Genomic DNA, 24937 nt, shown 5'->3' on the forward strand with positions numbered 1-24937 from the left:
TGAGGGAATTATGTACAGACCACTATAACTGCATAGTTAAAAAAAAAAAAAAAAAAAAAACTGCTAACCTGAATCAGAGTCACTTTTATAGTTTTTCTTATCACAAAACGTTTGAGAATCTGTCAAGAATTCATTGAGTTATACGATAGCACAAGCAGTCATCCGTCGCAAGATGGCGGCTGGTTACTTACGCCGACACCACATCGAGACATCCATAAAACTCTGAGACAACCACTCCATCATTTGTGACGTGAGGTCTACCAGCGGTTGAAAGTAATCGAAATCTGAATTTGAAGACAACCAAAATACACATGGATGCACACGGGCCAAACCACATACGCGTACGTTTGCACTTTGACTATCCGCCGCCGGCGGTCGTCGATTTTCGCATGTTTTGGCTTCTCGTGGACTTAAACAAGTGCCGTATAGTGTCCGACCTAGAGAGCACAATCAGAGATAAATTTGAGTTCAGTCGTCAAAGCTTGATCAGCCTCTTCATAGAGGACTGCTACCTGCTACACACGGAAAGCATTCATGTTGTGCGTGATAACGACATACTCAGGTGAGTAGTTGGATGTATTATTTCATTGAAGAGTATTTTTGTTCTCCCACGAATGTTTAAAGTTAAAAACCAGACAACCAATATGCAAGCACAGTATAATAAACATTTGAACCGTGTAGGGAGAATGGGGTTGCTTATCCCATTAGTTGGTTCTCACACGTCTTATAACTCGACCACCACCAGAAGGCGGTGTTGCCCATTGTCAGTATTGAATGATCTTAATTATGTGCAGAATAAAACAACATTGCTCTTCAGTGTTGGTAATAACGCTGTTATTAATAACGCTGTTACATAACTGTGTTATTTTTTCAGTATTGGGGTAATCTAACTAATTATTTTGTCCGCCGTTACCGTTACTGACAGTCAAGAGCGGTACGTTACTTACTCTGAATAAATTGAAGAAACTACCAGCCGTAGCGAGTCTACTCTGCTCTGTTTATTTGTCAACCAAGACTTGGGGTGGATTCAGGTTGGAGAATAGCGCTCGTACTTCTTATGACTCCAGGCTGTTTGTCCCTACTCATTCAATTAGACAATGCTTTCCAAAGCTTGCTAGTGTTTTTGTGTTTGCTACACCTGAATGCTAGCCTCGTTCCAATCCCCCACTGTCAGCCAGCAAGAATGCTGCTTCCATCTTGAGGACGGCATACGCTTTGAGGGTGACGGGAGGAGTAGGGGGACGAGGCTACCTGAATGCACCCCCTGGATCGATGCGATGGAAGTGATTGTGATTGGCGGAGGGTTAGAGTCATGTGTCATGGTAAACCAATCAGAGCCTGTGTTTTCACACACAAACCGGAACAGCGCGTGCGGTAAACACACACACGCAAAACAGATGCAGAGGGATATGATGGCAGAAGAGTATTCAGAGGAAAATTTGTCCTTTACGAGGTGGAGATATAAACACTATTTTAAGTCAAATACTTGAAGTACAGTAGGCTATGTCTACTTGACCAGTTGTCTCAGGTTGTGAGAGTTAGATTTATTATTCTCACTTTATATTGTTTACTGCTGATTGTTATTTTATTATATTGTGTACCGTTTATTTTTGTTGCACTTCAAGTGTAGGATAAATCTGTTGCTGGTGAGGTGCAATAAATATTAGAAGGTTCTATAACACAACTACCTGTCTGTTCCTCTCTATTCAACTGACTCGAATACTGCTCAGAAAATTTCAAATTCTTTGACATACAACAACTTATTTTTAAAGTAACGGAAATAGTTACTTTCCCTGGTATCTAGTTACTTTTACTATAGAGTAATTCAGTTACTATCTCAGTTACTTTTTGGCAGAAGTAGTAACCATAACAAATTACTTTTTTAAAGTAACGTGCCCAACACTGTTGCTTATATTGTAAACTGACACAAGAATGAGAGGCAATTACGTTATTAGGGTCAATTTAAAAATGTAAGGTCTTAACTGGTCCGTTTCGTGGGTTTTGCACAATAGGTTTCTTGTAATGAAAGTGTTACCGCTAAGAGTATGACGACAAAGCTACAGTTATGATTCACACTCGAACTAGTCAGTTGCTTGCTTGCAATTAGTTTAGCTTTTAGCCAAAAACACTAGTTTAGATTGGTTGTCTCAGTTTGGATGGAGATGCTTGCCACAACCTCAGTGGTTCAAATGATTTTAAGTTATTATTCTTGTCACTGTATATGGCAAAGTGAAATTGTTTTCTAGCAGCTCTTCAGTACTGTACATCGTACAAAAAACCTTTAGAAAATATTAATGATTTAAGGCAGTAAAACCCCACAATGTGTAGTGTAGTATGCAGGCAGTGGTTACTAGAGCTGGGAATCTTTGTGCACCTAATGATTCGATTACGATTACGATTCAGATGCTCCGATTCGGTTATAAAACGATTATTGATGCACCCCCCCTCGTTTTTATTTTATTTTTTATTTTTTTTAATGTTTTGTACATTAGTTCCAAAATTGTTCAAAAATACTCTGTCTAAACCCAACTACTGTTTCAGTATCAAGTTAGCATATAGCAGTAAACAAATAACAAAAAAAAACAAAAATAACAGTAAATAAAAAACTCCAGTCCCCATTCTGTATCAGCAGCTTTAAACTACATTCAATTAATTTAATGTTGTGAATCAACCGTTAAAGTGGTTAAAATTGCTCCCGTTATTCCATAATTTCCCTTTTGTCTACTTTCGTCATGTGAAAGTTTTAAAACTATTTTAAAGATAGATTCAAGTCAATATTTTACCAATTTAGGAGTATTGTAGATAAAAAGTTAATTAGGTTTGCTTGGAAGGTTCGCTACAACAGCCTTGCAGGGAAGTGTACTGCTTTAAGATGACGGCCGTTTACTAACGCCCGCATCTAGCTTTTTGTAGATGTGCTGCTAAGGCTACCGAATCAATAATGCATCTAGTCCTATATCAATGATATCTACCGTAACATTATGTGGATGTACTTTGTAGCAGCTTTTCAGCAGCAGTCAGGTATGTTGTTGTGTTTTTTTTATCTCGTGGCATGAGTTGAGCTAGAGCCATGAGTTGAGCATTGGCATTACCCGAGGGGCCGGGTAATGAGAAGCATGATGTTTAGCTACTCTCGCTCCGTTCCTCATTCCGAAGACCGCGCAACGCGCTGAGTGTGTTGTACTTCCGCTTTACTTGGCATATTTCAATAATCGGAATTTGGATGTTTGTGAATCGTTCTCGAATCTTCCACGGCCGAATCGCGAATAATCTACGAATCGGAAATTTTGCACACCTCTAGTGGTCACACAAACTCTGCATATTTGAAGAGCGCAGACCCGTACTGTTTCAGACAGTGAATAATGACTGATGAATATGTTTATGTTCAGTGCTTGACTCGTTTGATTTTTGTGCTGGTTAACTCGAAATGTGCCCTGTGATTTGCTGTGATTTGCTGGGAACAAGTTCAGGGTTTACCCTACTTCCGATCAGTGGCGGTCTTGGCAATTTTGGGGCCTAAGGCAAACATATCCAGGGGCCCTCTTCATGGGTCAGGGGTTAAAAAGGTGAGAAGGGTGTGGAGGAAATATGTTCCGGTACACTAGGGCTGTCGTAAACGACAAATTTTCTCCTGATTAGTCAGCCGACTAGTTTTATGATTAGTCGACTAATCTAATAATTTTCTTTTTTTTTTTTAACCTATTTAGCAATGAAATTTTTGTTGACGCTTGTTAATTCACAGAACCATTTTGGAACACTTACATTCTTTATTAAAGTACAAATAATCATGTACATAACAATAATTAATCACAAATAAACAATGAGGTTAAATGCTGATCGGATTTACTAGTGCAAAAGAATGGAAAGTCAACAGATTCAGAACAGTGACTTTGCCTTTCCAACATTATTTAAAACAATTCTTTAAAAAAATTCTAGCATTATTATTATAGTATACTACTATATATAATAGTAGTATAATAATTATAATAATTATTCATTGCCACTCATATTTGTCATAAAGAGTGTCATTTGAAAGCTATTCTTTGTGTAGAATCTGTATTCTGTAGTATTTACTCTACATATTATAATATTAATTCTGAAGTATGTGAGATTAACTCCAGAAACCGCTAACCGAAAGCTTTACACTCCGTAAAAAAACATTCTTCGTCATTGCTTGTGGTGTCACTAATAGATTTTTTTTTTTTTCGTTAGCAAATGCTGTTAACCAGCTGTTGCGTGTTATTGTATGACTGATTGGAACTGTACTGCATTGTTTCGCCACAGGGTGTGCTGTCGTGTATTTTATGTTCGGTGTGAAGAAGAAGAAGGTTGAAAGGGGCATTAGCGTCCTGTTCTCAACTTCTCACTCACTGCCCTTTGGCTCTCATGGAGAGCACGTTCGCTCATATGTTCGAAATAAACGATAGCTGATGTGCAAAGTAGCAAGTGAGCTGTAAAAGTAGCGAGCTTAGTGGCGTGAAAAACGCGGGAGAGCTAAGTGAAGCTAATGAACAGCTAAGTGGAGCTAAGCGATGCTAAACGGAGCTAAGCGAAGCTAAACGGCGCTAAATGAAGCTAAGCGACTGATACTCAGTCCGTCGTCGTGGAACAGTCCATTGTAGTGTGTGTGTGGGGGGAAGAGATAATATAAATGCAGCATTCAAATGGCTTTCTTTTATGTTTTGTTATTTGTTTGGTATGCTGCCATAATTATACATGACGAATAGTTGGGGGTGCTGCTGGCTCCGGTGGCCCAAGCCCTTGCTCATTGGGGCAAGGGCAGCTGGTTGGGGGCCCCCTACTGGTTGGGGGCCTAAGACGATCGCCTACTTCGCCTGAATAGTAGATCCGCCTATGCTTCCGATTAGACATGTGCCGGTTACCGGTTTCACGGTTTACCGTGGTGTGAAAACGTCGCGGTTTCAAAACCACTAAAATTTTCAGTCATACCTTAGTACGGTATTCGCTATTTTTCATGTGCCAAAATGCAGCCGAAGTGGCTTGGTGCGGCAGCGCTCACCCTTCCCCTGTTTGTTGCCGTGAGTGTCAGTGACGCTATTCTGCTAAACAGCCAGCAAACCCAAAAACACACCCTCCAAACACAAGGCGTACTTTTCTTCAATTTATTGAGCTCTCAAATCGTGGTGAAATATACAAATGAATACATTTAAAACGTTGTACAATTCGATTTTTCCACGTGTGATTAGGTTCAACAGGATAGCAGTAGCACCATTAAAAAGTTCGCCAAAAACAAAACACACATTTTCCTTTCAAATTCAATATACAAACTAAAACTTGCAAAGACGAATGTTAGGCTAGGCTAAGCTGGGAGAGCAGCTTCGTCGAGGTTTTATGTGTCACAGACTCACAGCCGCTGAGTGAGAAACAAGCTTGAATGAAGGGGGAAAGAAAAAGGATCGCGTCAAAGATCGCTAATTGAGAAAGGAGGTCTCACTCCTCACTCTTTTTTTTTTTTTTTTTTTTTAGATGAAACCTTTCCTCAACAATATTTACATTTTAACTAATTTATAAAACTAACTTATACATTTTTAACTAACTTATTAACTTATGAATTATTTGTTCTTTTTAACACAAAGGCATGGCATCATGTAGACCGGAGTTGACACAGTGGCTGAAAATGGCGAAACTTCACTTGAGCCCCCCCGCCCCTCAAAAACAGTAATACAGTATATATTTTTATTTAGAAGTGTTTTTACTTTTTTATAGCAATTATTTTAATATTGATATTTATTTAATATTTATTATTTAATATTTAATATTGAGCAACTTGAGCTGTGGCTGTGGGTATAGTCTAGGTTCTATTTATTTTAATTTTATATAAAATATTTGTTATTTTTTGTTAATTTATCTATTTTCACATTATATTCATGTTCCAATTTGCAAATATGTTTTGAAAAAAAATCCTGTTCAATGGGAAAAAAAATTTTTTTTTTTCTTTTTTCTTTTTTTTTTTAAACCCATACATCTAAAAATTTTGGAGCTATAATTGCAATACCGTGATACCGTGAAACCGCGGTATTTTTGCTCACGGTTATCGTACCGTCAAAATCTCATACCGGCACATGCGTACTTCCGATCCATAGTCAGCTGGCACCGCCCCCCGCGAATATCGTGAGGATAAGCAGTATGGAAGACAAATGAATGAATACCTCTAAATGAGTTTATAAAAAGGTCAATAGAACACAATGTAATGTCACCAAGTTCAAATCCTGTCGTTTGCAGATTTGACAATTTGACTAATAAAACGGCTGATTGCAATCTAGGGATGCCACGATACCAGAAATTTAGTGGCCGATGCCTATACCATTGAAATTCCGTGATTCTCGATACCATTTTGATCCCACGATAAAAATATAAAATAAACAATAAATCCCATGTACTTAAACTTACACTCCTTTATTAGAAGTAAACATTGCATTGCAAATCATTGCATGTACCTTCAAGTAAGAAACAGTAACCTAAAAGTACTATGCATATTGCCGTCTAGTACAAAAAAAAATAAAAAATCGGTGCTTAAACAGTGGCATGTAACATTCAAGTATTAAACAATAAAATAGAATATAGTGCACATAGGCTTTAAATAACAACGTACTGTGCAAAAGTACGTTGAAAATTTTTTACAAGGATATTTATAATAATTAGTTGAAAATGAACGTTTTGTTTCCCATCATTCTTGAGGGGAATTCTAAATCAGACTGCTTAGGACAGCTATACTTTTTGCCAAAATCATCATCCATTGAATATGGTACGGCCGCCAGTGTTGTGCCGGTGTAGTTAACCCCGTCATAAATTGTATCCCCTGGGCGGAGCCACTGCGCTGCACTGATTTGCTTAATTTCCGTGTTTTGGTGATGTAGTTATCTACGAGGTTTTAAAACATGGCCCATCCATCAAAAAAAACTCTTTTTTTCCTGTCATATAACATAACATACGTACTGAACTTAAAAAAAAGGCAATGTTTTACTGTTTCACTCATCTGATGGCCTATAACTGTTATCACTGTAATTCAAGTCCTGTATGGAATTTCCCCAGTTCAATAAACGTTGATGTCCAAAATATATACTGTAACTGTGGTTCTTTTTTGGCTTCAGTTAATTGTTTAGGTCGACATAACTCATAACTAATGTGTGTGTCCTCTTGCAGCCAGGGGATAAAATCTTTGACCGGTGTAACTACATTGGCAAGACACCAGTGGTGGCTCTGTTGTACAATTAGCCTCTTTAGTGGGGAAAATTTAAACTCTGCTCACCATTTTGGTGGTGCTCTATGGCGTTACATGGTCAACATTTTCATTCCTTGGTTGCTGCTCAGTAGTTGTTGTCATTTTTAAATGGTAAATGATGTTATACTTGTATAGCGCTTAAGTTTGAAAAAAATGACGTATATCCATCTTGCCTCTTCGGTCCTCGAATGGTTTTGGCTAAGCAAAGCAAATGACCGTGTAAAGTGCTAGTCACATGATCTGTTCAAAAAATAATTTAATTATTAAATATTGAATTATAAAAATATATTTTTTTGTTCATTCATTTTTGTTGTTTGTTTTATTGCTTTACAACTGGTATGGACAATATTTTACCGGAAAACTTGTAATTTTAACATCATATATAGGAAAGCCAATTACATGCAATGACACTTTTCGGACACCAGCCCTCCCCCCCAAACTTATGCCTTCCACTAATAATAACATACTGCGCTTATACAGAGATCCCTTGCCAATTGGCACTTCGAAATTTGCAGTTGCAGTTATTAGCGGCATTTTAAAAAGTATTCATAAAAAATAGAAAAAAATATGCAGTATATCCTGTAATTTTAGGCAAGAGATAATGTTTCGCAGCATAAAATACTTTACTTGTACATTTGGGGCTTTGCACATACCCATGGGCACTCATCCGAGGCACATGATTGATTACTGGTGCGAGACTGACACATGACAAGTCCAATGAGCACTATCAAAGCCGTTCCTACTATCACCGACACGATGAGACCGCCAGTAAGAGTGGCATTATTCCATGAGCTAATTGGCTGTGCACATCGTAGCCTTGCCCAGCTTTCGTATCTCAAGGTACCACTGTATTTTCCTGAAGTCCCACCTATTCATTTACTTTTTTAATCTTTGTTGGTTGTGCAGTTCATTGTAAAGAACTTGGCATTTATTTTTTGTCATAGTTTGTTTCATTGCCCGATAACAATACTTTCAGTGTTGTACAGCATGTGATGTGAAATGTGCTTTGTTTTCATTTTTTAGAGTGAAGGTTGAGTGTGTTCCTCACCTGGATGGGCACAACCACAATCCAAATACAAGCCAAAACTGCAAAAAGAGACGGAGACAGTCACTGAGCGAGCCAAATAATAGTGGTGAAGATGCTACGTGTTTGAACAAAAAGATTAAGAAAAAAAGTAAGGAGATTTTGAAAGTGGACACCAGTAAGATACTTGGCGTGGAGACAAACGGTCTAAAAAAGAAAACGTCAAAGAAGAAACGGAAGAAAGAAAATGGTTTCACAACCACCGATCAGCCAACATTGTCTACACCCCAAATACACAAAGACTACCCAAAGGAAATGGCACACAAATCAAAATCACAGACTCTGCCTTCTTCCAATTCCAATAAGCATAAAAGTGTGGAGGATGAAGTCCCGAACAAAAGAGGAACTCAAAGAGACTCCCCTGTTGCTGCAAAAGTGCAACATCCCTCCAAAGTACTTCCACGCACCCGTCCTGTCAAGAATTGTTCTTCTTCCTCCTCATCAGATTTGGAATCACCAGATGAGGGCAGTACTGATAGTTCTAAGCATAAAAGTAATGATTTAACCAATCATAAATCCAGCTTGAACCACAATTTGTCTTCTAAACTTTCGAACTGTGGACCAAAAAAACATTCAAGTGTGTCAACAGCCCCAATTGACAAAATCCCAAAGTCTCTGGAATCAAATGACACAAACATCAGCGAAAAGGCAGATGTGGTTACTCGGCAGGTAAGTAATAACTTCATCACCACTCAAAAATTTTGAGGCCAAAGACGGCTGAAAGCAACACTAGGTAGCTTTTCAGTTTTGGTGGATTTTAGCAATGCCAGTGGACAAAAGCAGTAGAGCAATAGAGTTGTGGAATATTTTGTAATCGAGTATTCGACTGAAAATTCTATCGATTAATCAAGTAATTGGATAAAACATTTTTTTTTTTTTTTTAGGTAAAGAGCAATTATAAATAAACACGACAAAACAAGACATTTCACCTAATATTGAACCATTTTCAGACAATCAGTGTCTTTATTTTTGAAGTACATTGTTGAAAACAGCCAACAATTGCATCTCAAATGTCACTAGGAACAAAAAAAGCACGGCTTTCACTCAAAAAAACTTTTAGATCTTATAAAAAAAAAATCTTATTTCTTATCAAAAAAATGTCATTACGCTTGATAACACACATCACTTAAAAGTTAGGTGTTTCTCCCACATGTTTCAACTGAATTTCCATTTGTGTCAAGCTATTTTTAAGTTCTAGTTAAGTTTTAAGTTAGTCTAAATCAGGGGTGTCCAAACTTTTTGCAAAGGGGGCCAGATTTGGTGTGGTAAAAATTTGGGGGGCCGACCTTGGCTGACGTCCTTTATGTCGAACAATATATTTAAGCAAATGTTCCAAGCCATTCTGTGTGTCACATTTGCTTTATTATTTTTTTAATTAATAATTTCAACAATCTTGCAGCTAACCTTTTACCTAACCTAAGTTCTCTTTCAACTCTCAGGCTCTTGCGAAGAACTGCTGTTGTGGAATTAAACTAGCTTCAAGTTGCTTCAATTTCTCGCTATGCATCTTCCCTGTAATCTCGTCGTACATGTCAGCGTGTCTTGTTCTGTAATATCGCCTCACATTGAACTCTTAAAGACAGCGACTATCTTTTTGCAAATGAGGCAGACAGTTGTTGCGTATTTTGGTGAAGGAAATGTCAATTTCCACCTATCCTTGAACTGTCGGCCGTCGCAGTCAACTTTCTTTTTTTGTTGATTGTCGCCATTTTAGAAAATTTGGAGTAAAGGGCCACACGGGGTAATGTTGCTTAGAGTGCTGCTGCCTTTTCGTGGGTAAATGAGGAGCAGCATTTATTGTGTAAGATACTTCATATGCTGGTAGCAGTACTGCCGACCAATTTATTAAGTCTGTGTGTGGGCCAGACGTTATTGATTTTATGACAGATTCTGGGGGCCGGATGAAATTTGACCACGGGCCGCATTTGGCCCCTGGGCCGGACTTTGGACACGTCTGGTCTAAATTGTAAGTCCTGATAGGATTTTGAGTTTTTGCAGTGTTCAAAGTAAATGTATGTTACCAGCTCTATTGGAGCACATTATGCACCAGTGCTACTTGGTGTTTTATCCAGCAATGACTACTACGCCAAAATTAACAGTTAACATTATTATATTTTTGTTTTACACCCTCATCACTCTACAGCGCTGTGTTTTTACAGATGAAATTAAGCCTCCATGTTAGACATGTTAACCACATATCGACAGTAGTCATAATTTATAGAAACCTAGCCCTCCGCAGGGCTAACGTTACATTAGCAAGGTACAGTAACGTTAATCTTATTTATTAGCGCTGAGAAGTCTACTGCTTTAAGATGGCGGCTGTTTATTAACAGCAGCAAGTCTGTCATTTCCCATCTAGTGCTATATATATATGTGCTAACGCCGCCAAGTCTGTTATTTCATTTCTAGTTCCATATACTAGTACATGTGATATCTATGAGAGACATCAGACGCTACCTTCTACCACCGTAGCATCATACAGGCGTAGTTTGTAGCAACGTTGCCATTGTTTGTAGCGGCTTTCGGCTGCAATCAGGTATTATTGCTTCTTTACAGACGTGATGTAATGGCGTTGTCCGGCATTAAAAGTAGTCCGGGCAAAGTGTGATGCTTAGAGCTAGCAAAATTAAACGATTCCTCGAGGCGAAAAAATTACTCTGATCAAGTAATAAACTTAATTCGAGTATTCGTTTCAGCTCTAGTGTTTTGCCTTGAGGAAGACCGTGTTTCCCATGAGGACCAGCGCACACCCGCACAGTGTCGTAAAATCGTGATCTCCCCGTCGCCTCCAGATGAATTAAACGATATTTCCGTTTCTAGCGGCAGTGTGAAGTATGAATAGTAATTAGGTGATGAATCCAATTGTAGCTAAACAATAGCATATGATGGTTAGCAATCATGTACGCCAACCAAACTCGTCAGTGCTGACTTGGGGGGGGGGGGGGGTCACCCCAGCGAGTTAAAGCGAGTTAAAGCTGGCTTAATGTTTATTCTAGAGTATCCTTTTATCCCTGGTAGCCTCTGTTTTTTGTCCCTCCTTGGACAAAACGTTTTGTCTCTTGTTGGCCTGCCATCTCTGCAGAATTCGCACAGAAGCGTTTGCACCGTCTTACGTCTTTATAATGAAAGGGGGAAGCGACGTACGCCGTCAGGCAGTCAGCACATTTGTGTTTTTTTTTTTTGTGTGTGTGGCGGGGTTCCTGCCACACTCCTCAAAGTTCATTAGTGCTGGTGAAAGCGATACAGACACCCTCAAGATATACGGTAAAAGAGGTGACATTCAACCAGTTGTCAGTCGACATATCACAAATGTTATGAAAATATTTTATAAAGGTTGAAAAGTTGTTTCTACATTTAAATGTAATTAAATAAGCTTGTTTATTCTATAGAAATGCTCTATTTTTGCAGTGTATCAAAATCACCAGTTTTATAACATTTTTTTTTAACCTTTCGCTAAATTATTGTCAAAAGTGACAATAAATCAAGCAGTTTTCTAATGAATACAATACCTAGTCACTAGGGGTGTAATGCAGGGCTCCACACTGCTCCTAAATGGGGGCCATTCACCCCTAAAATTGGACATAACGCAAGTAAAAAATTCCATCTACTTGCTCCTGTACAAGTAGGACTTTTGTTGCCTGGCTCTGCCAGACTGTTCTCCCTGTATTTTTCAAACACTGAGACTATAGTCTGGGAACCAGCCCATTAACGGCCTCTCGAGCAGGTACAAAATCAATCGACAAATCAGATTCGTTTATTCGCGTGACGTGTTCTTAACGAGCAACGTCACTCTTGCGCGTCGAAAGTCGTCTCGACAACAACACAGATGGTGAACGGGAGAGGCGAGAATATGTTCCAATCCACGGTAAAATCAGTTTTAAATTACCAAAAACACATCGACACGAGTCATTGCCAACAGTCTTTCTCGCGCTAGCCATGTTGAATAAACTCCGCTCTCTTCGTATGTTTACTTCCGCGCGCAAGTCCCTCGTCCTGCCCTCGTCATTTTACTAACGTCACGTCTGCCCGTCGCTGATTGGTCCACTCCGCTGTCTGTTTGCTGTATCCAGTATCCCTGTATGCCAGTACGCCTGACAGGACGCGCTGGCACATCCACAAACCGCAGAGGGTTAACACTAAAAATTGGGGGATTTTTAGTCCGGGCAATGGGTTTAAAAAAAGAGAGGTGGGGGTGTTATTCATATGCACTATGTCAACTGAAATTTTGCTTTTTTTTAGAATGACACTGAAAGTGCTTCAAGAGATTACAGTGCAATGCCGCTTCTCGCTGCCCCTCCACAGGTCGGACAGAAGATTGCGTTTAAGGTAAACCTTATTTTTTTCTTGTCATGAAAATGATACACGGCCCATAGCAGCGACCTCTGCGGGTTCCGTGTATTATTGGTTGGAAGTGGTTTTCTTATCGTTGTCAGAAACATTTTTTGGTGTTGTTGTAATTCACAGCAGCTGGAGCTTACTGAGAATTATACACCTGAGGTATCAGCATACAAGGTTTGCCTTTTCATTGCAAATTATAATTGGGGACGGGGGGGCTCATTTATTTGATGATAACCTTGTGAAGTTTCTATTGCTAAGTCAAATGTTGCTATGCATTTTAGGAGGCTATGATTGTGAGCTTTGACCCAATCACGAAGCAGGTTGAGCTCGAACTGCTTTCTGTCGCACAAGGTAAGACTCATATTCACAAATGACTATAAATCAACAGTATAGGGCCTTTTGCTGTTTTGTTGCTCAATGTGATGCATAATGTGCCTGATTGTTTTTATTCATGTGATCCATGCAATTCCAGGTCTTGTTTCTATGCAAGTCTAAATAAAACACACATTTGATGTGAGTTCAGTATGAATGCTCAATTTGCGCTAATCTGATCTTGACGTCATCAAAAGGCAAGTTAAGGTTTCCACACTGCGGCAGGCTCCATCACCGGAGTGAGGATTACACCGTGTTTCAGGGGGAAAAAAATGTTCCGAGCTTGTAATCGTTTTATTTGTGTTGCTTGCGTCCAAACTAAATGAAAAAGTTCCACTAAAAAGGTAAAATTCAAAATTTCTGACTTTACGTTAGACAGAAAGTATTTGTTAAATTTCATTTATATGCATTTCAGGACAAACTAAGTCTATCAAATAAGGAGGAACTGTTTTGGAAACAAAAGTCATAGACTTCATAATGATTGACGGGTCAGAGTCGACCTTCAGTGCGCCACGCCTTCAAGTAGGGGGCCATCCCACAATCCGCTTCAGTTACTTGTAGTCGGTCGCAGCGACACATGCTGCGATCCAACGCCGGATTTATGTTGAAAAAGTACAAAAGCTGTACCGCATACAAACAGGAGGGATTGTCTCAGGAGTGATTTGTTCGAAGATTCAAAGTAATTATTATATTTTTCGTACCATGCATGTATTTTGGAATGTAAAAAAAATTAATGGAAGAAATTAGCCGCTACAGCATTGGCATTATACTTCGCAATATTTATGTAAAAGAAATGCTACCTGCACGTTTTTTTTGCTTTTAACCAAGAATCGAGACTCTTTTACGTCCATATCTATGAAGAATTTAAGCATTTATTAACACAAATTTTCAAAGGAAAAAGCTCTTTGTTGAACTAAGGGGGCCGCCCCAGTGACTTAACTAGCAGCACATTCAACATATTTATGTAAAATAAATGCTAATTGCCTGCTTTTTTTCTGCTTTTAACTAAGAATCAAGACTGTATTACCTCCATATCTAAAGAAATCAGGGATTTAAGCATTTATTCTCAAGAATTTTTAACATAAAAAGCTCTTTGTTTACATATGGCGGCCGTTAATTTCCTTACTAACTAGCCTTATAGTTCACAATATTTACGTAAAATAAATGCTACCCGCATGTTTTTTCCTTTTAACCAATAATCGAGACTGTTTTACGTAGGGGTGTGACAAAATATCGAAAGGGTGATATATCGTGATACTTTGTATCCCAAAACGTTATCGATATGCTCCTGCCAACAATCAATATATCACTTTTTGTTCATTTTAGGGCATTTACAGGTCACTTTCTGATGAGTTTAAGTCATGGCCTATTCATTTTGGGAGATTCTTGGATCCCTTCCTGTTCTGTAACCCAAAATAAACCGGAAGTGGCACATAAATGCCCCAAAATCAACACAAAGTTACCAAAAATCAAGAAGCAAATGGCCTGAAATGCGCTCCAAATTAAACTCATTGGTTGTCATTGACCGCCATAGACCTCCAATTCGTTTGAGCTGGGAGGGTGGCAGCGAATTCATTCCCGGACGTCTACTAGTGATAAACCTATTCCAATTCACAGCAGAAGGATGAAAATTGCTTGTTTTTCTGTTTAATAGTTGTTTTGTAGAATATCCTAGAATGATTTCCTGACCAGTGTATCGATAATCGTCACGTGTACTTCCATCTGGACCTGGGCAATATGACAAAAATCTTTATCACGATAAAAAATGTTCTTATCAGTCGATATTGATAATTATCACTTTTTTCTTTGAAATTTAAAGTCTGACTTTTGCACCTGAGTGAAAGTTGACAAAACCAGATCCTGCTTTAATCTTTAATGTCAGAACAAAGATACATGGTGACAAATTACTAAACAGCATTTCACAAATACAGGTAGTCCCCGGGTTACGACGTACTCGACGTAGGTGATTTCAATTTTACGATGCCGGAGTCACGTCCACCATTTTGTCTCCAGTTGTTTTGTTTTTTTATTCAATTTTTTTTGTAAGTTGCGTAAATGGTACCTGACAGTATCTTATTTTTTAATTTAGTTTATTATTATGACAAGTTTTGTCCTCACTTAACGTTACAATTTTCAGCCTGACAGACAGCATACAAGCCAATTGTGGTTTTTAAGGCTTTTAACTTCCTTTACTTTAGACAATTTGTAAAGCTGTAACCAGAAGTGGGTAGAGTAGCCAAAAATGATAGAACAGCAAGATTGCATGTGATTGGTCTCATGGAGTCATGTGATTATTGTTGCGACGTCTCATTAGTGAGATCGGTAGAGCTACCCCAGCAATAAACCAGGCACGTCTTTACTCTTGGCATTGCTGGGAAAAAAAACGAATTTAATATGTAGAATAACGAGGAAAAATGTATCGACTCTTGTGTAGCGGAGTAAGAGTAGCGTTTTTTTCTTCACACATCTACTCAAGGAAAGTAAAAATATAGCTTACAAAAACTACTCTTAGAAGTACATTTTTCACAAAAAGTTACCACATGTAACGCGTTCCTACCCACCTCTGGCTGTAACACGAATATACACTTGTATGTTCAAAACGACACTCATTTTAATAATTTGCCTAACAAAATCTGCTATTTCAAATGCTACAAATGCTAACGTATTTACAATTCTCATAGCAAATCGCTCACACACAACTCCACAAACTATAGCTGTAACTTGATTACGAATGCATACAAAAACATATACAGTACAGTGTATCACAAAAGTGAGTACACCCCTCGCATTTCTGCAGATGTATATTTTTTAATGGGACAACACTGACAAAATGACGCTTTGACACAATGAAAAGTAGTCTGTGTGCAGCTTATATAATAGAGTTAATTTATTTTCCTCTCAAAATAACTCAAAATATAGCCATTAATATCTAAACCCCTAGCAACAAAAGTGAGTACACCCCTTAGAAAATGCATCCCTAAATGTCCAAATTGAGTACTGCTTGTCATTTTCCCTCCAAAAGTTAATGTGACTCGTTAGTGTTACTAGGTCCAGGTGTGCATAGGGAGCAGGTGTGTTCAAATTTGTAGTGCAGGTCTCACACTCTCTCATACTGGTCACTGAAAGTTCCCACATGGCACCACATTGCAAAGAACTCTCTAAGGATCTTAAAAGATGTATTTTGCACTACATGAAGATGGCCAAGGCTACAAGAAGATTGCCAACATCCTGAAACTGAGCTGCAGCACAGTGGCTAAGATCATCCAGCGTTTAAAAAGATCAGGGTCCACTCAGAACAAGCCTCGGGTTGGTCTTCCAAAGAAGCTGAGCGCACGTGCTGAGTGTCACATCCAAATGCTTTCTTTGAAAGATCGTCGCAGGAGTGCTGTCAGCATTGCTGCAGAGATTGAAGAGGTGGGGGGGGGGGGGGGGGTCAGCCTGTTCGTGCTCAGACCGTACGCGAACCCCAGGAGGAAGCCTCTTCTGAAGACGGTACACAAGAAAGCCCGCAAACAGTTTGCTGAAGACATGTCAACAAAGCACATGGATTACTGGAACCATGTCCTCTGGTCTGATGACACGAAGATTGATTTGTTTGGTTCCGATGGTCTCAAGCATGTGTGGCGGCGACCAGGTGAGGAGTGCAAAGATAAGTGTGTCATGCCTACGGTTAAGCATGGTGGTGGGAATGTCATGGTCTGGGGCTGCATGAGTGCTGCAGGTGTTGGAGAGTTGCATTCCATTGAGGGGAAACATGAACTCTAACATGTACTGTGAAATACTGCAGCAGAGCATGATCCCCTCCCTCCAGAAACTGGGTCGCAGGGCAGTGTTCCAGCTTGACAATGACTCCAAACACACCTCAAAGATGACCACTGCTTTACTGAAGAAGCTGAGGGTAAAGGTGATGGACTGGCCAAGCATGTCTCCAGATTTTAACCCAATAGAACATCTTTGGGGGATCCTCAAGTGGAAAGTGGAGGTGCACAAAGTCTCAAATATCTGCCAACTGCAACGTCGTCATGGAGGAGTGGAAGAGCATTCCAGTGGCAACCTGTGAAGCTGTGTTCAACTCCATGCCCAGGAGAGTAAAGGCAGTTCTGGATAATAGTGGTGGCCACACAATATATTGACAGTTGACATGTTGTACTGTATGGTAATATTGACAACTTTCACTAAGGGGTGTACTCACTTTGGTTGCTAGGGGTTTAGATATTAATGGCTTTGAGTTATTTTGAGGGGAAAATAAATTAACTCTATTACATAAGCAGCACACAGACTACTTTTCCATTGTGTCAAAGTGTCATTTTGTCAGTGTTGTTCCATGAAAAGGTATACCGTACTTAAATATCTGCAGAAATGCGAGGGGTGTACTCACTTTTGTGATACACTGCAGAGTGGTACCCCTACATGCGAAGTTAATTCCTTCCAGGACCTTGTTTGTCAGTCGTAATGGTCGCATGTTGAGCAGGATTTTCCCATGAGAATACATTATATTTCCAATAATTCGTTCCGCAGCCCGAAAACCTACACTAAATCTTAATAAATACTGCTCGTACTATTACAGATGGCAATTACACATAGCAAAACAAATAAATTATGAATAAAAATCGGAATGATAATATAATAATAATTCCTGTACTAATCTAACGAATCGGGTTCGAATGTGGCGGATGTGTTTGCGTGCTGTACCTGAACGCGCTGAGATAAGTGACAGTGAGATAAGTGCACTCGTTAGAGGTTTTAGTTTCACTTTTAATGTCTGCTGTTTTTGGCTTATACTGCGTGGGACAGAAGGCGTGTTGTGCTGCACAAGTTCCGAAATAAATGATTAAAAACCTGATGAAGTTGGCGACTTCTTTGCCGATTATTACCACGATAATAATTGTCATCTTAACTTATAAAGACTGCCGAACAGAAGTCGGCGGAGAACCGTTAAGATAGGAGACATTCTACGGCTGTATTGTCATACCAGTTCACGGACGCGCACATTTCCATCTCCATTTCAGTGGTAAGCGTCACCTTTTTTTCACCACCTGCACTAACCTTCTTGGAGCCCATGTTCATTTCTCTCACAAGAAAATCCGCTGTACGTCCGTATTGGGGGTAGAACACAGAAACTGCGTCGCTGTCATAAATCGTCGTATTTCGAGCATGTCGTCGGATGTAGAAACAAACGGCGAGTCAAATTTTACATCGGATGTCGAAAACATCGTGTGCCGAAGCGATCGTATGTCGAGGTACCACTGTATTAGCTGAAACAACTTCCTGCCTTATGTGGGCCAAACCAAAGCGTTTCAGACGAGAGTCTGCTCCTCAGTCATAAGGAGATGGTCCAGCCAGATCCAACGTTGCCAACAGAGGGCAGTGTATCCTCCATCATTAAACAAAATACAATGCTTTTGGACTTTTTCGATCGTTATTTTGAGATTTAGAGGTATTTAAAGGTATAATTACGATTTACGCAGCAATTCGGGTTACGTCGCCAGTGTAGGAATGGAACTTGTCCGTAACCCGGGGACTACCTGTATGAGGAAAACTGCACAAAATTAAAAGTTAACAAAATTCAGAACATTGCGCAAAATCTGCGGTAGATATGTAATCCCCCCAAATTATATATGTGTTAGATTTGAAGTGAGGTTTATGTACACCTAGCTTGGCTAAAAAGAACACGCAGGAAGTCGATGTAGCTTTTGTGGAGGTTGGTAGCTGCTAACCCCAGCTGCCGTGATAGCAACCTTCTCTATTCAGGGGCAAACAATAGGATGGGAGGGGTTAGGAAAGCAACATAGAACATAGAATAGAATACATAGACTACATGGGGGGCACATGGGCTAGGACAAAGAAAGGCTAACTAGACAGAAGTTATCCTATCAGTTGACTAACTATAAGGAAAGCATAAATGTTAACTGTATGCACAACAATTCCAACAATTTCCATAGATAGAAAACTTAATTTACACTCTGAAACATGTTTAAGCCTTTTCTGCATGAAGTCTTAAGTGGTCTGACAATGTCAACAAAATGTTGGGCAATTCAAAAAGAATGTCCTAAAACCATCATGCAATATGTCAAAAACTATGGCTGTCAAAATTATCGCGTTAACGGGCGGTAATTAATTTTTTAAATTAATCACGTTAAAATATTTGACGCATTTAACGCACATGCCCCGCTCAAACAGATTAAAATGACAGCACAGTGTCATGTCCACTTGTTAGTTGTGTTTTTTGGTGTTTTGTCGCCCTCTGTTGGTGCTTGGGTGCAACTGATTTTATGGGTTTAAGCACCACCATGTGTAATTATTGACATCAACAATGGCGAGCTACCAGGTAATTTTTGATTGAAATTTTTACAAATTTTATTAAAACGAAAACATTAAGATGGGTTTTTAAATAAAATTTCTATAACTTGTCTAACATTTATCTTTTAAGAATTAAAAGTCTTTCTATCCATGGATTGCTTTAACAGAATGTTCATAATGTTAATGCCATCTTGTTGATTTATTGTTATAATTAGCAAATACAGTACTTATGTACAGTATGTTGAATGTATACAGTATATCCGTCTTGTGTCTTATCTTTCCAAATTCAACAATAATTTCCAGAAAAATATGGCATATTTTATAGATGGTTTGAATTGTGATTAATTACGATTAATTGATTTTTAAGCTGTGATTAACTCGATCAAAAATTGTAATTGTTTGACAGCCCTAGTCAAAAACAAAAAGCATTACAAAATTCAGGCTTGGGCACATATGTTGAACATAAGTTCATGTTTTTACATGGAAATCCTCACTAACACGCCTTAGTATGTTGCAGTCCACCATGTTGATTTTGGAAGAATTCTCATATAAGCTTGATGTTGTCCGTGCTGCTGGTGATAGCCACATTTGATTAATGTACCAGTAAAACATGAAATCCGGTGTGATAGTGAGGAATTCAATGTAAAGCATGAAGTTATGTTCAGCATATTTGTCCAAGCCTGAATTTTTTTGTTTTTGACATATCGTGCGGTGATTATAGGACATTCTTTTTGAATCACCTTGCAAATAGACGAAAGAAAATTTTCAGTTTCAAAAATGAGCATCAGCACCACCCTTCTCTCCAGTGTAATTACAGTTTAAATCTATTGGCTTTTATCGAGCATTTTTATTACTTCTGTTTACAAAATTATATGACGATAATTATCGTTTTAGTACCCAGGGTTATTTTCACCACAAGTACGTTTACTTACGTGTATTTGAACTACAAGTGCGTGTATTTGAACTACAAGTACGTGTACTTACGCGAACTCACCAGTAGTATACAGACTAGCGCAGCAAAGCAACCTCGTTTCTAATTAAAATGCAACATTAGTTGATATTGCAACTTGATTCTCCTTTGCAAAGCACTTGTCTGGCAGCTCAAAGGGGAATGAAGTGGATGTTGTGCCCTTCAATATTTTGATTCTGGTTGCAATACCGTTTTTGGGCATCAATCATACATATTGCTCCTTTAAAGTGCGTACGACAGGAAGAAAAAAAGTCTTAAATAGCATTATTATGTGACTTAGAATCATGTTTTGAGACGATTCGACTATATACAACAATTTGGCAAAGCGCAGATGACGAGAAATTAGTCTTTTAGTCTACCGGTTAGCCACGCCTACCATTAAAGGGCTCTAGCGTCCCCAACAGGTGGATGATGTCAGCAGGAGAATGGTTTCATCTGTTTTACTATTCAGCCCATTGAGGAGGAACTATTCAGAACGAGGAAAATGTGACGAAGAGAGCCGCAAAATGTCATTGTTTCAGTCTCTCTACACCAATATTTTTACAGGATATTCTTTTTATCCAAGTATTTTTCACCAATAGCTAAATAAATGGTATGGTCATGACAAATAACAGTCTTGTGCGAAAGGGAATATGAAATAATAAAAATGCATTTATTCAGTACGACATGGCAAAATTACTCCATAATGGTCAAAACTGTTGACTTCACCTTTACTGTTGCACCTCCCGAACGATATTTTATGCCACAGTAGTTAGTCGGGCTTTTGTCATTTCCCTGTCACCTGCGGAGAATGTAAACACACCAAGAGGTGTGACAGCTAGCTGACATGCTAACCCGAACCGAGTGATGTTTTAAATTCTTCAAAGCGGAAAATCGCACATAACTAGCCCGGATGGTTTCACACGGCGGCAGGGTTGTCAATTGTCATCGCCGATCGGCAACCAGCCCGGCGGCGAGCAAGTTAGAGCTCGTCTTCCTCTGCTGAGGGCAGAGGGCTCGTTTGCGGGGAAGCAGCTGGACAATGACCGCCGGACAATCCAGCTGACGTCGGAGGAGAGTGTAGCTGCAAAATGGTCAACACGAATATGGCAAAATAATGCTTAACTACACTGCGAAGATGTAAACAGCGAGAGAGTTGTAGGAGAGCGGCTGCAGTTGTTGTGCAGCTAACATGACAGAATGTGTCTTAGGAGAGCTTTTCTAGATGCCCATCCATGATAAAAAGTCAGTAAATAGTCTTTTATACTAAGAAAGTTTGTAGTGTTTACTTTGTAATCGCTGTGTTTGCGGCAATTTTATTAACACATAGTTGCGATTTCTATTCGGGTGGAAAATTTGACAGAAAACTGGGCACATGAAGAGGGCCGAATAAGCAGAGTATAGTGCTCTCCCGGCGGGGGGGATGTGCGACTAGCCGTCGGTCGTCAGCCGAGTGGACAAGGAGCATGTCAGCCACAAAATGCAAGCCACCTACATATTAAAATGATCCCAGTATTTGATATAATACAAAACACGATGTTTACTCACTTCCCCGTAAGTCCAATGGTCTAACAGTAGTAGGGCTTGTTTTGGCCAATATCCACCGGTGAATGGGAACCTTTTGAAATCCCAAAAAAGCTCACAAGCCTCTCCCAGGTGCAGCAACATTTTTCTGCAGCCGTTTGGCTGGCGTGATGCAAAAAATAAACAAATTAATCCGCAAAACCAGCTGAATCCGCAGTGGTTCTGCATACTGTAGTATTGGCTATGTACTGAAGATGACTGTCCCGCTGACGTCACATTAGCAATCCTCGTCAAAACAGGAAGTCGCTCATTTTCATGGTGCGGGATTCAAAACACTAAATAAATATATCGATCGCTTTCACACACATCCAAGCGGTCCATTTTATTCAGGCGCATAAAATACTGCTGAAAATATGAAATAAACATGCTTTTTGCTGTCATAGGCACTTTAAAGCTTTCCTTTTATACTGAAATTCATCTTGGTTTTTATCCTCCTTTACCAGCCCCTTCTGAGCCTGGAAAGTTTGACCTGGTGTATCAGAACCCAGACGGATCAGAGCTTGTAGAGTACGCTGTGTCCAGAGAATCCAGGGTAATTTCTAATCATTTAATTTTCATACTTTTTGCATTAAACTTGTGCTTATGTAATTTTGGAGTGCCGAATCCAAGTCTAATCTTTTTTTTTCTGTAAGCTGTAGTTTTTAACAAATCAAGATTTATTTTTTTTGTGTAAAGCAAAATGATTGCAAAGCACTATTTTGAATGTTTGTATACTTGTAGCTGGCACTTAAAAAATAGCCCAAAAGTAATAATATATAGCTAAATAATGCCATGTTTTAGACCAGAGGTGTCAAACTCATTTTGGTTCGCGGGCCACATTCATGGCAATTAGATCTTATGTGTGACGGACCATTTTATTTCTGGCCAAATAAATTAACTCACCGGCTGCCATTAGCGGCGTTAGAAGGCATCCATTTTGACTGGGTGGGGGCAAATGAACAAATGTTGAAATCATGATACAAAAGCCAATTCAGAATGAATTTTGTATCTTGAGGTACCACTGTAATTATTTTCAATGTGTGCCCGCAGGTTGCTGAACGATGGGACTCTCTGCTGGAACCAAGGCTGATAATTTAAGTCACACTGTATTGACCTCATGCATTAGGTTTTACAATGAGTCGTGCTGCAATATGTTAAATGTCGGTCTTTTTATTCAAGCATTTGACGAAAAATGATCTTCAAAGTACATATGTCTTTTCATAAATACCTTGTTTTATGATGCAGATCAGATTTGATGTACAGTATTGCCCTTTTACAATTGATATGCCTATGTGTGAGTGCTACAATAAAACACTGTATTTTGCCTTATCTGGTCTTTGCAGCAAGATTATCATTATCCATTACTGTCATACATTCTTGAGCAGATTGAAAAGGTGGGAATATACAGTCATTTTAGTACTGTATATTGTACTGTATATAGACTTACAATAATCACCCAAAATTTTTTTTTTAAATTGAGAGTGAAACGTGGGCTGAAAGCCCCCATGGGGATTGTCCTGACAGAATGGTCAATAACTATATATTTTTTACTCTGGGAAATGAAACATTTTATTCTCAATACAATTAGTCCATTTTGGAGCAATCTGTAAATAATGACTCATCACTGAAACATTGACAAAGTCAGTGAAGTAAATGGAGACGATGTTTAATTCATTTGCTCCCAAAAAATGGATAAATACGTTCTATTTTTAATTGTTTCAGAGTCCTAAAGACGTAGTTATACATCTTTTACATTTTTTTTTCACAAGAGACATCTCTGGGTTCTGATTCAACTTAGCTCCAAAGCACAACGCTAAAAATCCGTTTTAAAGCAATAAAACTGGCCACTGGAGGGCAGCAGTGCATTTGGTAAGACCCGCAACCCGATTCAACGGAATGTACGGCTGGCTGCACGGCCGGGCCGCCGACAGAAGACGACCGAATGGACGTCCAGGATGCCAGGCGGCAGACGACCGAGCAGAACAACCGGGAGGACGCCCAGGACCACCAGTGCAGCGGACGATGCCGTTGAGTCCGTGCTGCTCGCTGAGCAAAGACAGGCAGCGATGAGGGAAAAGTTTACCACCGCTGTCGCAGCCACAACCGCGTCATCTCTCAGTTATGTGTAAATACATTCTTACTTTGCTAGCAAAAGCTTTATATGTTTTGTTATGTTATTTTGTAAAAGGAAAACATTATTCAGATGTTTGGGATGTAACTAAAGCAAAAAATAGCTGTGTTAAAGTAAAAGTTATGTTTAAAATGTATGCTTTTACAAAAAGCTCCATTTCTCCGTTTTTTCATCAGAAATTGGAAAATTGCTCACACTAAGCTATTTTCTCATTCTGATTTCTAAAGAATGGAAAAAGATATGAACTAACACTTTTTCCTGATGAAAGAAGAGGGTCTAATCTTTCTTTTGGTGGGTTCTATGTTTATATGGCAATAGAATAGAATTTTCTGTGGGCCGAGCAAAATCAGTCAAAATACAGTAAAACGTCCGGGAGCGAAGGGGGTTGCACCGGTGAAAATGGCTGGGAGTGAATGAGTTAACTTTTCTCATGTACGAAAACTGATCATTTGTCAACAGAACTGATATGAAGATATCTACTTCAACCTCTGGAAACATCCTAATGTTATGCCTGTCAATGCATTCAGTATGAAAGAATTAATAAATGAGAATGCAAGCTGGTGGTGCTGCAGAAGCTCTCCCCTTCTGGCCCAGGCTCTCCCAGGTGGTATCTCATTCTTTAATTACCAGTGTTTATAATAACTGTTGGAGTTAACAGCATTTCTAAGGACGTAAATTGTTTCAGTAGTGAATAATCAAATTAATTTTTCCATCTTTGCAACGCTGTTACCGAGGATGTGAAGGGACGCGTTACTATTGGTTGAATAAAGCGCACGAGTTGTCTGATTTTGTCACACATAGCTGCCTGCCTGGAGAGAGCAGAGCGGGAGGGGGGAGGAGGAAAGGGGGTGGTGATGTCGTTGCAAACACGATGTGATTGGCTAGGTGGGCAGATCACGCCCTGCTTCACTGCACGCTCTGATAAACACAACAAGACAGCGATAATGGCGACGGGGC

General features: G+C 39.3%; 1 protein-coding gene across 2 annotated transcripts; it reads left to right on the top strand.

The window, feature by feature from the left end:
- The first annotated feature begins 64 nt into the window (after positions 1 to 64).
- On the top strand, positions 65 to 23156 carry coil (coilin p80). 2 transcript variants are annotated; one of them, XM_057861038.1, is made up of 7 exons: positions 65 to 341; positions 8267 to 8996; positions 12567 to 12653; positions 12792 to 12839; positions 12947 to 13016; positions 22314 to 22402; positions 22900 to 23156. In XM_057861038.1, the coding sequence occupies exons 1-7, from the start codon at positions 316 to 318 to the stop codon at positions 22945 to 22947; spliced, it is 1098 nt and encodes a 365-aa protein (XP_057717021.1). In that variant the 5' UTR covers positions 65 to 315; the 3' UTR covers positions 22948 to 23156. The 2 variants fall into 2 exon arrangements, with proteins under 2 accessions (XP_057717021.1, XP_057717019.1); XM_057861036.1 differs by having other exon boundaries at positions 67 to 562.
- Positions 23157 to 24937: the final 1781 nt, after the last annotated feature.

Source organism: Corythoichthys intestinalis, chromosome 16 (assembly GCF_030265065.1).
Source record: "Corythoichthys intestinalis isolate RoL2023-P3 chromosome 16, ASM3026506v1, whole genome shotgun sequence".
Taxonomy (NCBI): domain Eukaryota; kingdom Metazoa; phylum Chordata; class Actinopteri; order Syngnathiformes; family Syngnathidae; genus Corythoichthys; species Corythoichthys intestinalis.

What these genes read in the sequence shown, in the direction of transcription:
- coil (XM_057861036.1), top strand. Translation starts at nt 312, where the DNA reads ATGGATGCACACGGGCCAAACCACATACGCGTACGTTTGCACTTTGAC. An exon ending in CAGATGTGGTTACTCGGCAG is followed by an intron (nt 8,997 to 12,566) that starts GTAAGTAATAAC and finishes GCTTTTTTTTAG; the next exon opens with AATGACACTGAAAGTGCTTC. An exon ending in GACAGAAGATTGCGTTTAAG is followed by an intron (nt 12,654 to 12,791) that starts GTAAACCTTATT and finishes TGTAATTCACAG; the next exon opens with CAGCTGGAGCTTACTGAGAA.